Source organism: Malus domestica, chromosome 15, assembly GCF_042453785.1.
Source record: "Malus domestica chromosome 15, GDT2T_hap1".
In the NCBI taxonomy this organism is placed as follows: domain Eukaryota; kingdom Viridiplantae; phylum Streptophyta; class Magnoliopsida; order Rosales; family Rosaceae; genus Malus; species Malus domestica.
In genome coordinates, this window is record NC_091675.1 from 56,222,079 (window position 1) to 56,236,051 (window position 13,973).

Here is a 13,973-nt window from a genome sequence, read left to right on the forward strand (position 1 = left end):
GGATTTAAACTATACAATCAATACTAAATCATGAGTCTAAATGAGTTCCAGCACTAAGTTTCAATCCCACAGGGATTGAACAATTCTCAATACTCATATCCGAAAAGAATAAGGATAACTCACGACTTTTAATCAAAACTTTTCCATATCAATCTTAAACACTATAGCTAGTCCTCTTACATAATTCATACACATAATCTTACACTTTCTACTTTAGTAGATGTAGATCTTGCAGTGGTAACTTTCCTCTTTTACTCGGTGAAATTCTGTACATTACCATGGCCATCTTGAATTTGTATACCCACTGTTCTAAAAAGTGGTCTAAGCGGCCGTTCAGGTGCTGGGTGTTAGGTCGCCTTCACGATTATCCTAAAAGTGTTCAATAAATCAGAGGGGTTTAAGCGGTGACTAGGTGGCCAATTGGGCGTGCTAGGCGGCCTTGGCGGCGATATAGGCGGCCATGTTCTGTCTTGCCATTTCACTGCATGTCGTAGAAATGGAATAGACAACATAAGATCTAAAGAGAGAACGGGAGAGCATGAGGAAAGAGAGAGAACTGTAGAATGAATTTAAAAAATAGATCTGTAATTGCATGAAAAAGACGAGAATTTGATTTAGACGCTTGGGATTTATGCCGAAGCAAGCAACGAGGGTTTCTTCGCTGCTTGAGAAATTTTGCCAAACAAAATAAATGGAGAATTAGGCAGAGCGATCGAAGAAGGGAGGAAGACGACACGGAACAAAACCCAAAATCAAAGCTTTCGGCTTTTAAAGTCTCAAAAACCAGGATCTTCTTCGGATCCGGGTATCCTTTAATTGTTGTTCGTCGTAAATTGTGTAACCAGTTTTCGTCAGATACTATTGGTACTCAATTTTAAATATAAAATTTAAAATAATTTCTAACCGTATAATGTACGATGAATGGACATGATTAGAAAATCCTCACAAAGAGGATCACAAAAAGATCAAAAGAGGAAAGGATCTGAAACACCAACTCTTCGGTTTCCAAGGCCTTATAAATTATAATAAAAGAATAAAATACAATTTTCCACTCTCTCGCTCCTCTCTTTCCCTCTCCTCAATCTCTCATTTTTTGCCCTAACTGATAGGGTTTCCATGTCCATATAGCTCCAACCTCTCATGCATCAGTGCCTTCAACCTTTACCGATCGTTGTTGCAGCAGCCTTAATCGTTTCTGGGTCTCTCTCTTTCGAGGGTTTTTTGGCGGAAAGCTTTGCACTTTTGGCCTCCCAGAGGTTTTTGAGTTGCACCCATGTCAAAGCTACTTGGTTTCTCCGGTAAGTCTTGAGACTTTTCATGTTTTTTGTGTTGAATTTATTGTTTTTGGGCTTAAATAGTTGTCCGCTTGTTTGGAATTTGTGATTTGAATGATGTCTAGCTGTTAAATTTGTACATTAGAGATGAAATATTTGGAAATTTGATGAGCTAGCTTGTTGATCTGTTGTGTTTTCTTGTTTTAGTGAATTTTGATGATTTTAGTTTCATTTTTCGAATAATATTTTGGATTTAGAATAATAATTTAGGGTGCTTAGATGAAATAGTTTTGGATTTGAAACCCTAAGATCTGATCAGCCTTTTGGTTCATGTATTCAATTTTGGGGTTATTGTATTTTTTTTTCTTTTTTGGGTGAATTAATTGCTTTCTAAAATTAGATGAGGATTAATTAACCATGGTTTTAGAAAGCACCATAACTCAGGAGTTTAGTACTTGTTTCTTGCGTGGTCCATGTTTGCATGTTGATAACTCAAAGTTGGGCTTCGATTTGATCACATTGGTTTTCTTTTCTAATTTGTTGTTCTTATGGGATCTTTATGATTTTCTTTTCTTTTTTTAGTTTATAAACTTGCTCTATGTTTGAGAGTACTTTTTGTATGCAGAGACATCCCAACTTCTGTTTGGGTTCAACTTTGTTGAAGGGGAGCATACTGCTTTTTGAAGGGGTTTGGGTTCTTGGCTTATGATTTGATTTTGTATTGCTTGGGGATTGTTTAATGTGCAGATTTTTTTAGCTTGGATTCTTTTGTACGTCTACTTTATGGAACCGTCCTCACATTTGGTTTGCTATTCATCTGTTATCCTTCACTGTTTTCATAGAAAGATTATCTTTGGTTTACGCTTCTTTGCTTCATTGTCTTCTAGCACTGGTTTTAAGCATCTTGGCTTCGTTTATATTTTAATACTGCAGCCTGATGTACAAATGATGGGATTCACTACTATTTGACAGATGCTGAAGTTTGTTTGGCGACTTTAAAATTAAGGAATTTTCCTTGGATAAGATCCGGCATTTTCATTTCAGATGCTGTCTTTAAGAGCAAATCCACCCCTAAGGACTTTGTGCCAGCACTCAACGCATTTATCCACTCAATTGAACAGTAATAGACCCCAGTGAACAGTAATAGACCAAAGCATCTCCACCCCTAAAAATACGCTGGCACCCAGTCTATCGAATATTATATTATTTTATTCATATCAATTAATATTTTATCATTTTTTTTATTTTTTATTTTTTCTTCTTTCTTCCTTTCCCTCTCCGATCCTTTCTTTTTCTCTCTCTCTCTCTCTCTCTCTCCCTCTCTCCCTCTCTCCCTCTCTCCCTCTCTCTCTCTTTTCCAGCTCACCCCCGTGAGCTCTCCTTCTCCTTCCTCTTCAAAACCTTCCATTTCTGCACGCCATCCACCCCTGCATCTCCGACGCCATCCACCCCTGCATCTCCGATGCCGTCGACGCCGTCCTCCTGCATCTCCACACCTCCGACGACGTCCTCCTGCATCTCTACACCTCCGACGCCGTCGCTTCGTCCTCCCGTCGTTCTCCCTCCGTGGTTCCTTCCCTCCCGACATCCTCTCCCGCCTCGACCAGCTTCGCTCATCAGCCTCCACAACAACTCCCTCTCTGACGTCATATGCCCTCCGACGCCACACTGACGTCAGATAGGCCGGTCCCAAGGTCTGTCGATTTTAGGCCGGCCTGTGGACTGGCTTGGGCTGGGTGCCAATCGATTTCACAGGTTGGAGTGAATTGACAGGGTGCCAGCCTGGTTTTTTGACTGGGTGTTGGGCTCTCTTTTTTCCGGTGGATTTGCTCTAAACATAGTTACAGAGGAGGGCAATCTGTGGTTTGATTTCAAGAGGGATTATGATGCTTCTTTTGTTGTGATTAGTTTTTTCTTTAAAGCGTTGTTAGATGTGATTCTAAATGTACGCAGTGAAGAGTGGAGCCTTATTTCATTGGATCCTAGAGGAGTGTAGATTGCTTCTAAAATGGAGCCTTATTTCACGTGATGTTTGAAACTAAATCTGTGCAACCTGGGCTGCTATAATTTTTTTTTTCCCAAACCAAAAAAAAAAAAAAGAAAAAAAAAGAAAAAAAAAGAAAAAAAAAGAAAAAAAAAAGAAAAAAAGAGAGGACCCGTGGACCAGGCCTAGACTGGCCTGTTTCAAACAGGCCAGGTTAGGTCCGATTAGGTCCGATTCCTGTATTGAAATATGATGTACTCGGCCCGATCCATTTCTTTTAAACCTAGATCCGGTCCGGTTCTTTCAAAATTAGGCCCGGGCTGGTCCGTGCCCAGCCCTATTCCCCATCTCCCAAACTCCTATTAGACTTAAGACGCCCACTCTTCTCCTCCTCGACATCATCCCTCACAAAAAACCCAGTCTCAGACCACCATCGTCGTGGCGAGTCGCGACTCGCGACCACCACCACTTGAGCTCTCTTCCTCAATGACATCCCAGAGAACCCAGTTCTCCCACTCCTGATTCCAAGTCACAGACCATCGATTCACCATCGTCCCCCATCACTGCCGTCGCGACCACCGTCATCCAGAACACTGCCGGTCAACATGTGAGCAAGATCCCAGTTGAAAATTCATGTGGTGGTGGGTGATAGGTGTAAATGTACAAACTGAAGAAGAAGAGGAATGCATTTTTTTTTATGGAATTTGAGAAATTTGATTACTCTGTCGAATTAGGATTTTGGGCCAATTTTGCGATTTTCTTAATTAATTGTGCTTAAGTTGACGCATCATGCTTGATATATAATATGTTCGAAAATTAATCTTTACCCTTAGAAAATGCATGTTATGATATAATGCTGCTAGCATATGACTGTAAAAGAGTGTGCTTTGTCTTCTCTATAGATTTGTTCGAATATGTGCTGCTGTGTTGCTGGGCAGTGTGCACAATCTGTGCTGCTGTGTTTTTGAAAAAACAAAATAACATTTTGTTTTAAAGAAAAAAAAATAATTGGACCCATGGACCCGTCCCGAATCGGCACGTTTCGAACGAGCCGGGTTAGGGCCGGTTCCAATGATCAAATTTGCAATACTCGACCTAGCCCGTCCAATATTTTTTTTAAGCGGGTCTGGTCCGGTCCCTTCAAATTTAGCCCGACCTGGTCGGTGCCCATCCCTATTATATATAAAGTGAGCACCCGAAAATGGTGAAACATTCAAAATACCATAAATTGTCCTTTAAGAATTTCATAAATTACAATTGAACCAAAAGAAGCTAAAGTATTTAACCATATTTTTATTTTGAATGAATTTAATATTTAAAATTATAGAAAAAAAAAAAAACAAAACCTCCCACATTAGTGGGTGGTTTCACATTTTTAATTCATTTCTTCTTTTTTTTTTAAATAATTTTTTAAAAAATATGTAAATTAATTATTTAAATAAAAGATATATAAAGTGAGCATCCTAAAATGATGAAACATTCAAAATACCATAAATTGTCCTTTAAGAATTTCATAAATTACAATTGAACCAAAAAAAGCTAAGGTATTTAACCATATTTTTATTTTGAATGAATTTAATATTTAAAATTATAGAAAAAAAACAAAACAAAACCTCCCACATTAGTGGGTGGTTTCACGTTTTTAATTCATTTCTTCTTTTTTTTAAATAATTTTTTAAAAAATATGTAAATTAATTATTTAAATAAAAGATATATAAAAATGTCAATTGCTACACGCATATGTGTGTGGCAAGAGGCTAGTATTTACTTAAATCCGCATAAACAGCCTAGGCGTAAGGCCCCAATCCGCTTCCTGACAAGTGACTTACGTCTTTTAGAACCTTGTGTATACCCCTAATTTATTTGCTGCTTCTCCACTTTATTATCTTCTTTTTCCTTTGCTTTGGAACAGGTATTCTTTGTCCCCAGAATCAAAGTTTCCCTATACAAACATATTCAATGTCCACTAAAGCAAGATTCATTTCCGTCCCGACCAAAAATGCTCGCCGTGGCAATCTTTGTTGGTGGATTGTTCATTTTGGTGTGACGAAGTTATGGCAGAATAACTCAACAGCTTTTTAGAGTATACACCGACATGGGTGGTTGCACTTGTTTGCCTTGTCATTGTTCTGCTATCTGATCTCTTTGTGCCGAGCGCACGCTTCATAAACTTGGAAAGGTATCCAAAAATTGTTCCCCTCTCTTATCATATTTGCCGTCTTTCTAACACTTGAAATCTTTTTGCTTTTTCTCCCTCCCACGCTGGAAAATGCTTTCCACCGTGCCATCCCTATCCCCATCCCCCGGCATGCCACCTCACCTAGCTGTTCACAACAAATCTAACTTCACCAACAGTTCCTGAAACAACGTTAGCAACTACAATCATTATCAAATTTGATAACAGAGTTCGCCTAGATCCTTTAGTAGCCGTTTGATCAGTTTGATCACAAGGTTCATGATGATGGTGAAGATTCAGAAGATGTAGTGCTAAACCCACCTATGTAAAAAGCTCAAATTGCTAGAATTTCATAAGTGTTGAAGCTTGAATCAGGCCCCTGGATAAAGAACATAGATAATGGGTCAAAAGAAGTAATAGAACGATGATAAATTAGATATAACTTTAGTCATTCCTAACAGTAGCGGTGGATGGAGTTTGTCTTTCATTGTCCCTCATTGGTACTTGGAGAAAAATAACCCCTTGTCGTCAGTTACACAATAACAAGTAATAACAGTCCTACTTCTTCATCTTCTTCAGTCATCACCATACTGCTCCTTGTTCAATCTATAGAATTGTTAGCAGCTGGTGAATATGGACACATGCGAATAAGCAGGAATGTATTGACAGGTGATAAATGCAATGTATACACGGAGGGCGGGAACTTATTTGATCAATAAATATTTGTCAGAAATTGATACTGCTGAGATTCAAATAATTCCGAGGGAGGGAAAGCAATCTCAAAATCACAATTTTGTAAGAAAATTGTAGGAAATAAGTTCTGTAGCTTATGAGAAATTTTAAATATATTTCTTAGCTCTAGTTCTCAAAAGGTGCACGTGGTATTGATAAACTGCGAAACATGTCCAACTTTTTTGAAAAGTGAGGATTTTTCCAACTTTCAAATATTATCGATGGGTAGAGTCATATAGTACTCTTTAACTCTGTTTTTGACAAAATTGGACTTATCTATTAGGACAATTCTTCAAGCGGTTATTGAGCGCATTGAAAAACTTTCAACTAGTTTTGCTGTTTGGTTTAATGATTTTTGCCTTTGAAAATTCAGTATTTAAAGCATGAGTAACAAGATGCACAGTTTGAAACCCTACAGAAACTAAAAGAAGGTCACTCCCTCTATAAACATATCATTTTATTCTTGTATCTCAAGTCCTTTGTGCGGTAGCTCCAAATCGTCCGAGACTCGGAGAACGAGCCAATATCAAGAAGATTTGGCATGCTCCCGGTGTTTTAACCTGAGTAGACCAGAAACCCACAATTGTACTATTCTGAATTGGTGAAGTCGATAGACGTCTTGAATCTCTAGATTTACATTATACTCCATTCTCTGATATGCCAAGGACTCAGCTCCCATTAAAATCTCAACAATCCAAGTTTCAACTTACGGGAAATCAAACGAAATAAAAATCCAAATCTCTAGTCCAGCAGCTAGTTGAGAAAATACTCAAACGAGACAAGTACATCGTTATTGCATTAGCAGCAAAGAAACCAGGCACCAGGCACATAAAATATGTAACATCCCTATAGCAACCAGGTATGAACACAGTAGTTCATAAAAAATTCTACATTTTACACAAATATTATTAGTCTTCTGTTTTCTTTTGTTTGCCTAGTTTACATAGTTACAAAAACTACCCCTCCCCTTTCTTCCCCAAAAGGGACAACTAAGACATAAAATCACTAACCAATCCAATTATCTGCAATCAAATTTCCATGAGTGTATTCAGCCTACCATGTTCTTATATGCTTGGGTTTTTCAAGGGGAAGCTTCTCCATCTCTAAACTGCCATGGTCCAAGGCTGATGCTTCCGCTCCTCCACTAGTTTCTGCCCTTTTAAGCTTATTTAAAGCATTTTTTGCATAAACAGTAAAAGCAACTGTGGTTATAACTGCAACAATTAAGGATATAACGTTGTATACAATCTCCACTTTAGTCAAGTGATAGTTCCCATACTTAACATTTGCAAATGTCCTTATTAAGCGACCACTGCACAAGAAAACAGAAGAAATAGCTGAGGAAAAAGAAAAAAAAACAGTTTTATTCTCTTTAAAGATTGACATTTTGACTGGCAATACATGTATGGATATCAGAAATGACATGCAAAATTGTTAAACTTTATCACTAAAAAATACTTTAACAAAATTGGAATTTGATGGTACCAAAACAATCATACTGGATAGGGAAACCAACCTATAGATGTAAATGAAAGCCTCTGGCACCATTCCAGCAACTGATCCACATAAGTAGGGCCAAAATGTCATACTGGTAACAACGATTGCATAGTTAAAAATTGTGTACGGAAAGGGTGAAACCCTAAAGAGAGCAACCACTCGAAATTGATGGAACCAACTCCCTTCCCCGGCAAGTCTAATCATTGCAGCATTTCGGGGCCATCTATTTAACCATTGCTGCCCAATAATTAAATACAAAAATGCAATGAAAACGTTATTTAAAGAAACAAAAAGGTAAGAAGAAAGAAGAAAAAGAAAGGCTCTCTTCAACAAGTCATTATTGGTTCCAAAAACATGAAAATCTTACATGTATGCGATCACGGAAAAACAGACCAATTAGATATGGCAGGACCATCCCAATAGTTGTTCCGACCATGATGATAACAAACCCTAAGCCATAACCAAATATCATTCCAGCCAGCCACATGGAAGGGCCAGAAGGTATTAAGACCACAGGGAACAAAGCGAGTGAAGCAACGAGAACAAGGGCAAGAACTGGACGGCCAAATGCAGTAGCTTCCCATTGCATTATTGGTAAGAGAACCTATGATAAGTCAAAAAACTTCAGGTATCACGAAAAAAAGAAATTGAATTTGTCCAACAACCAAACAATGTATAAAATTACAAACAGGACAATAGCTAGTGAACTATAACATGTTCTATAAGAGGAACTAATGAAAGAGGAGTAAAAGGAAGGACCTTTTCAAAAAGAAACGGCATCCCCCATTTTAAGAAAATGAGGAGCAATATAATGATAACAAGGCACCAAGCTAAGGCTCTAATCCACCACAAGAAAGATTTAACCCTTGTCTCTGATTGAGGCTGCAAGATATCAGCTTCTGCCGCCCTTGTTTCATTGGATACAACCAGCCTAACATACTCACTGTCTTCTCTAACATAATGCACTGAGGTTGGATGCTTCCCTAACTCTTCCAAGGAGTTTGTCATCATCAACAGGACCCCAGATGCAGTAGAAGGCTATCAAATTTAACAAAAAAAATATTACAAGCATCATAAGACACAGATATGAAACCTTTTCCTCTTGAAACATTTAACATGTTATATGAAAATGACCAGAAATTTGTTGGTGTTTTGGGGTTGGGGGGGGGGGGGGCGTTAGAAAAGGTGAAATAGTTACCCAGAAATATAGTGAGAATCCTGAGCCATTTGTGGACAAAGGAAAATAATCCCCATATCATGCATTAATTAGCATGATATTCTATGAGAATTTCACAAGGGACAAATGGGATTGACAATTGTGACTATAAGAATATGAAACAAACCACCAGACAAAAGTGGGGAGACTGAGACTGGTGGTTTGTGATTATATATGGCTGTTATGCATACCAAGGAACTCAAGACAACTGTGGCACATACTATCACAAACCATCAGTCTCACTCTCACCACTGGTTGATCAACCAAACATAAAAAAAATAATTAGGTTATCTACACGGCCCCAATATACTTCTGGTTAAATGCCACCAACTGCACTCATGATAACTCCAATCTAACTCGACAAGAACCTACCTGGAATCTTCTGGAGTTGAAACAGTACCAGTAATCACTCAAAATTAGCTGAAATTTACTAACATTAGCAGAAGTACCCAGAACTTCTTCAAACTTGACAAAATTATCCTATTCTACCAGTAATCACTCAACATTAGCTTGATTCACAAAAAAGGATAAGCGCTGTTTTGTTTCGGCCTTTCCTTCTGAACTGATTTTTTAGCAACTACAGTTTGTTCTTATCATATCAAGATCTAAAAGCAATGTATTCGAATGCAAACTAAATTCTATTAGTCACATATTTTATCACATCCCATATCCGATTTCTGCTAGGTGCTACTGAATCTTTTCTGCTAGTCGACTTGTGGAACAGACTGAGTTAGAATCACGCTATTTTGCAAATCTTGATTTTTGTTTTAGAACAGAAGGAATATCCAGTGCTACATCTAGATATTTCGAAGGGAGAAAATCCCCCCAGACCTGCATTTATAGTTAAGAGATTTCCTAGTATCAAAGGAACATTATCATCAATAGTTAAGAGATTTCCTAGTATCAAGCTTAGTTGACAGCTCTGACCCTCAAGACCCTCACCCTTAAAACATTATTAAACAAAAAGGGCGGAAATCTGATACGCCAGGTCTAAAGCTAAGACCCAAACCAGGAAGGTGTCAGCTGCAAAATTCTTCTCCAATAGCCCATGTGAGGTTGTGGACCTCCTATGCTGGCCATGGGGTGACAAGTCTCCAAGTTGTTTTGAACTAAGTTAACAGGAAGATAGAATCAGTTTCAAGAAGGACAGCTTTACAACCACTTTCCCAGGCCAGTTTTATATGGAAGAAAATCCCCCCAAAGCTCCGCCTCCAGCACCTATCCTCTCCCCAGATTTTCTGTGAATCCCGCAGACCGCTATTCATTAGAATCCCGAATAAGGGTTCCTGCACCAATATTTCCATCAGCACCATTCTTACAGCCATCAATGCCTAGCTGCCTAGACTGGAGGGTGTGGATCCATTGCAAGGAAGACTTGGAGTGTGGATGATTTTAGACCCAAAAATTTATAAGCATTAAGCCACTCCTGTCATGGAGAGGGTTTAATGTTGACAATTACATTCCTCTGATTCGGAATCTCACTCATTGCTTTCATAATTGTTCATAAAACTAGAGTGTGCAGCTCAAATTAAAGAATTAATATTCTAATTCCTACACTTGAGCACTAAAAAACAGGAAGATAAATGGTGTGGGTGCAACCATTCAAGTGAAGAAATTAAGCTTATCACGTTCAGATCATTAGAATTCTATCTGGATTCAACTATAATTTTTGGAGAATTTAAATTATTATGGTATTGCAGTAAGTATTTATAATTTTTTTATGTACTTGATTTCTTTGGATTTCAGAATTTTTCTTGTGCATCCCTTTATCCCTTGTCCTCTTTTGTAGACTACATGCTCAGATAACGGGCGATAACACCACTAAATTCAAACATCAAGATTACCGTAACGCAACATAGCTAGTTTGGAGATGTCCGTCTACTTCTGGTTGCTACTGTCCTCAACCAAGGGAAGGGAAGCACCTTGAGATGAAAACCTTAGATTATGAAATTAGATTATCTTTTTTCGATTAGCATTTTTAAAATTAGTAAACGCAGAAGGGTTGCAGAAGATCGGACGGGACGGGGCGGGGCGGCAGTCAAGTGGATAATACGAATTCTTATGTTGAGGAAATGAAGAAAATCAAAGACAAACAGAGCTCGAGGAAGCAGTTGCAGTAGAAATCCTAAACCCTAACCAATTAAAATGCCAGATATACAGACAGAGATAACTATTAGCTCGCTAGGGTTTTGAAGCAATGAATTACTGGAATTAATCAACATTAAAAAAAAAACAGAAAAGGAAAGAGAATTGACCTACTTTACCTACGTCTCTTTCTAGCGGAACCGAGCTGAGGAGTTTGGAGTTTGAGTTGAACCACCGGCAGCCGGAAGCTGGCTGGGCTGCTATGAGTCGGCGGGATACTTGGCTGTTGCTTTTTTCCCAAATTTTATTTTTCAGCAGCCCACGGCCAGAAGAAAGAATAATATCTGCAAAACCAAAGACAGAGTTGATATTTCTTCGGTTTGCTTCAAATCAAAGTGTTAACAATAAAATAAATATTTAGAGACCGTGGAGCGCCTACCGAACGTGACTTTTTGTCCGTTGGTCTCGCATCAAGAAGAATGAAAAAAAAAAAAAAAAATTGAATTACATTTTATTACCTCAATTTTCAATCACACAACAAACTTATAATTCATATTTTAAATATTGCAATATCATATCTCAATTTATAAATTCGTTACAATATTAGACTTTCGTTAAGTTTTCTGTCAATTTGGTTGTTAAACTTACAAAAAGGTAATCATCCCATATACGTAGGTGAGAAGCCTAACTGCCACGCCTACTTGTCTGCCCTGAATGTCTCCTTATTCTCACTGTTTTGAGGGTCGAAAAATAAGAAATTTTTTCCACGTCAGATTTTGATAAATTTATACTTAGAAAAACACTTCAAACTCAATAATTCAGAAACATGAAAAAACTAATGTATTTTGTATTGAGAATAAGGATCCAAAAATCTCCGAGTCTACATAGGTAGATGATAGTTTTATTTCCCTTTTATTTGAACTTTTAAATAGTTTTTATAAAATCATAAGGTATTTTATTTTATTTACTAACATATGGGACTAAAAATATTAATCATATTTTCAAGTTTTTAATTGATACACACACACACACACATATAATGAGCACCAAATAAAGATGCCGATGAGACTAAATTTGGAGACAAAATTTGCAAACTAAATGATGGGTCATCGATAGAATGAACACATTTATCAGCGCTTAAGTAATAAACCAATCATTAACTTCTATGTCCTTTGGTGTCCAAAATTTTATCTCCAACATAACTCCTAGACCCATAAAGTGGGATGATGTTCTCAATACCCGTATTCATTCGAAAATCTGCATTTCGGCCTCTTTTCTTTCAATTCGACAGTTTAAAAGTTTTGTATTCTTTTTATTTTTTTGGGATGACCTATGAGATATACAGTTGGATTTTTTGAGACATAACTCGTTGACCCATAAAGTGGGATGATGTCCTTATTATTCGTATTCATTCGAAAATCTGTATTTTGGCATTTTTTCTTCCAATTCAATTGTCTAAAAGTTTCGTATTCCTTTTACTTTTGAGGATGACCTATGCGATGTACAGTTCGATTTTTTGAGACATAACTCGTTGACCCATAAAGTTGGATGATGTTCTTATTACCCGTAATCATTTGAAAATATGTATTTCGGGCTCTTTTCTTTCAAATCAAAGGTCAAAAAGCTTTGTATTCTTTTTAATTTTGGCAGAAATGATCTTTAAGGTATGACCTATAAGATGTACAGTTGGATTTTCGAAGCATAACTCATAGACCCATAAGGTGGGCTGATGTTCTCATTACCTATATTCATTCGAAAATCTGTATTTCGGGCTTTTTTCTTTCAATTTAACAGTCTAAAAGTTTCGTATTCTTTTTATTTTTGGCAAAGATGATTGTTAAGGGATGACCTATAAGATGTACAGTTGGATTTTTGAAACATAACTCGTAGACCCAGAAAGTGGGATAATGTTCTTAGTACCCGTATTCATTCGAAAATATGTATTTCAGGATCTCTCCTTTCAATACAACAATCTAAAAGTTTCGTATTCTTTTTATTTTTGGCAGAGATGATCTTTAAGGGATGACCTATGAGATGCATAGTTGGATTTCGACACATAAATCGTAGGCCCATAAAGTGGGATGATGTTCTCATTACTCATATTAATTCGAAAATCTGTATTTTGTCTTCTTTTCTTTCAGTTCAACAGTCTAACAGTTTCAGATTCTTTTTTTTTTTTCCAGAGATGTGTTTAAGGGATGACCTATGAGATGTATAGTTGTATTTTCAAAACATAACTCGTAGACCCATAATGTAGGATGATGTACTCATTACCCATATTCATTCGAAAATCTGTATTTCGAGCTATTTTCTTTCAATTCAACAGTCTAAGTTTTCGTATTCTTTTACTTTTGGTAGGGATGATCTTTAAGGATGACCTATGAGATGTACAGTTGGATTTTCAAAACATAACTCGCAGACCTATAAAGTTGAATGATGTTCTCATTATCCGTATTAATTCGAAAATCGGTATTTCGGCCTCTTTTCTTTCAATTCAATAGTCTAAAGTTTCGGATTCTTTTTATTATTTTTGCAGAGATGATCTTTAAGGGATGACCTATGAGATGTACAGTTGGATTTTTAAAACATAACTCGTAGACCCATAAAGTGGGATGATGTTTTCATTACCCGTATTCATTCTAAAATTTGACTTTCGAGCTCTTTTCTTTGAATTCAACAGTTTAAAATTTTTATACTCCTTTTAATTTTGGCAGGGATGATCTTTAGGGATGACCTATGAGATTTACGGTTTGATTTTTGAAACATAACTCGCAGAGCCATAAAATGGGATGATGTTCTCATTACCCATGTTCATTAGAAAATATGTATTCCTGGCTTTTTCTTTCAATTCAACAATCTAAAAGCTTCGTATTCTTTTAATTTTTGGCATGGATGATCTTTAAGGGATGACATATGATATGTATGGTTGGATTTTTGAAACATAACTCATAGACCCATAAAGTGGGATGATGTTCTCATTACCCTTATTCATACAAAAATCTGTATTTC

General features: G+C 37.1%; 1 protein-coding gene and 1 long non-coding RNA gene across 4 annotated transcripts; one reads left to right on the top strand and one right to left on the bottom strand.

Annotated features, from left to right (window-relative positions):
* The first annotated feature begins 1,000 nt into the window (after positions 1–1,000).
* Positions 1,001–3,317, top strand: LOC139192130 (uncharacterized). The gene is made up of 2 exons (XR_011575970.1): positions 1,001–1,298; positions 1,900–3,317. It is a non-coding gene; the product is annotated as an uncharacterized lncRNA (long non-coding RNA).
* A 3,678-nt stretch (positions 3,318–6,995) lies between these two features.
* LOC139192129 (uncharacterized) lies at positions 6,996–11,390 on the bottom strand. 3 transcript variants are annotated; one of them, XM_070813535.1, is made up of 5 exons: positions 11,144–11,390; positions 8,423–8,701; positions 8,031–8,267; positions 7,683–7,900; positions 6,996–7,478 (listed from the first exon to the last, which is right to left on the bottom strand). In XM_070813535.1, the coding sequence occupies exons 2-5, from the start codon at positions 8,672–8,674 to the stop codon at positions 7,220–7,222; spliced, it is 966 nt and encodes a 321-aa protein (XP_070669636.1). In that variant the 5' UTR covers positions 8,675–8,701; positions 11,144–11,390; the 3' UTR covers positions 6,996–7,219. The 3 variants fall into 3 exon arrangements, with proteins under 3 accessions (XP_070669636.1, XP_070669638.1, XP_070669637.1); XM_070813537.1 differs by having other exon boundaries at positions 11,148–11,353; XM_070813536.1 differs by having other exon boundaries at positions 11,139–11,353.
* Between the last annotated feature and the right edge of the window lie 2,583 nt (positions 11,391–13,973).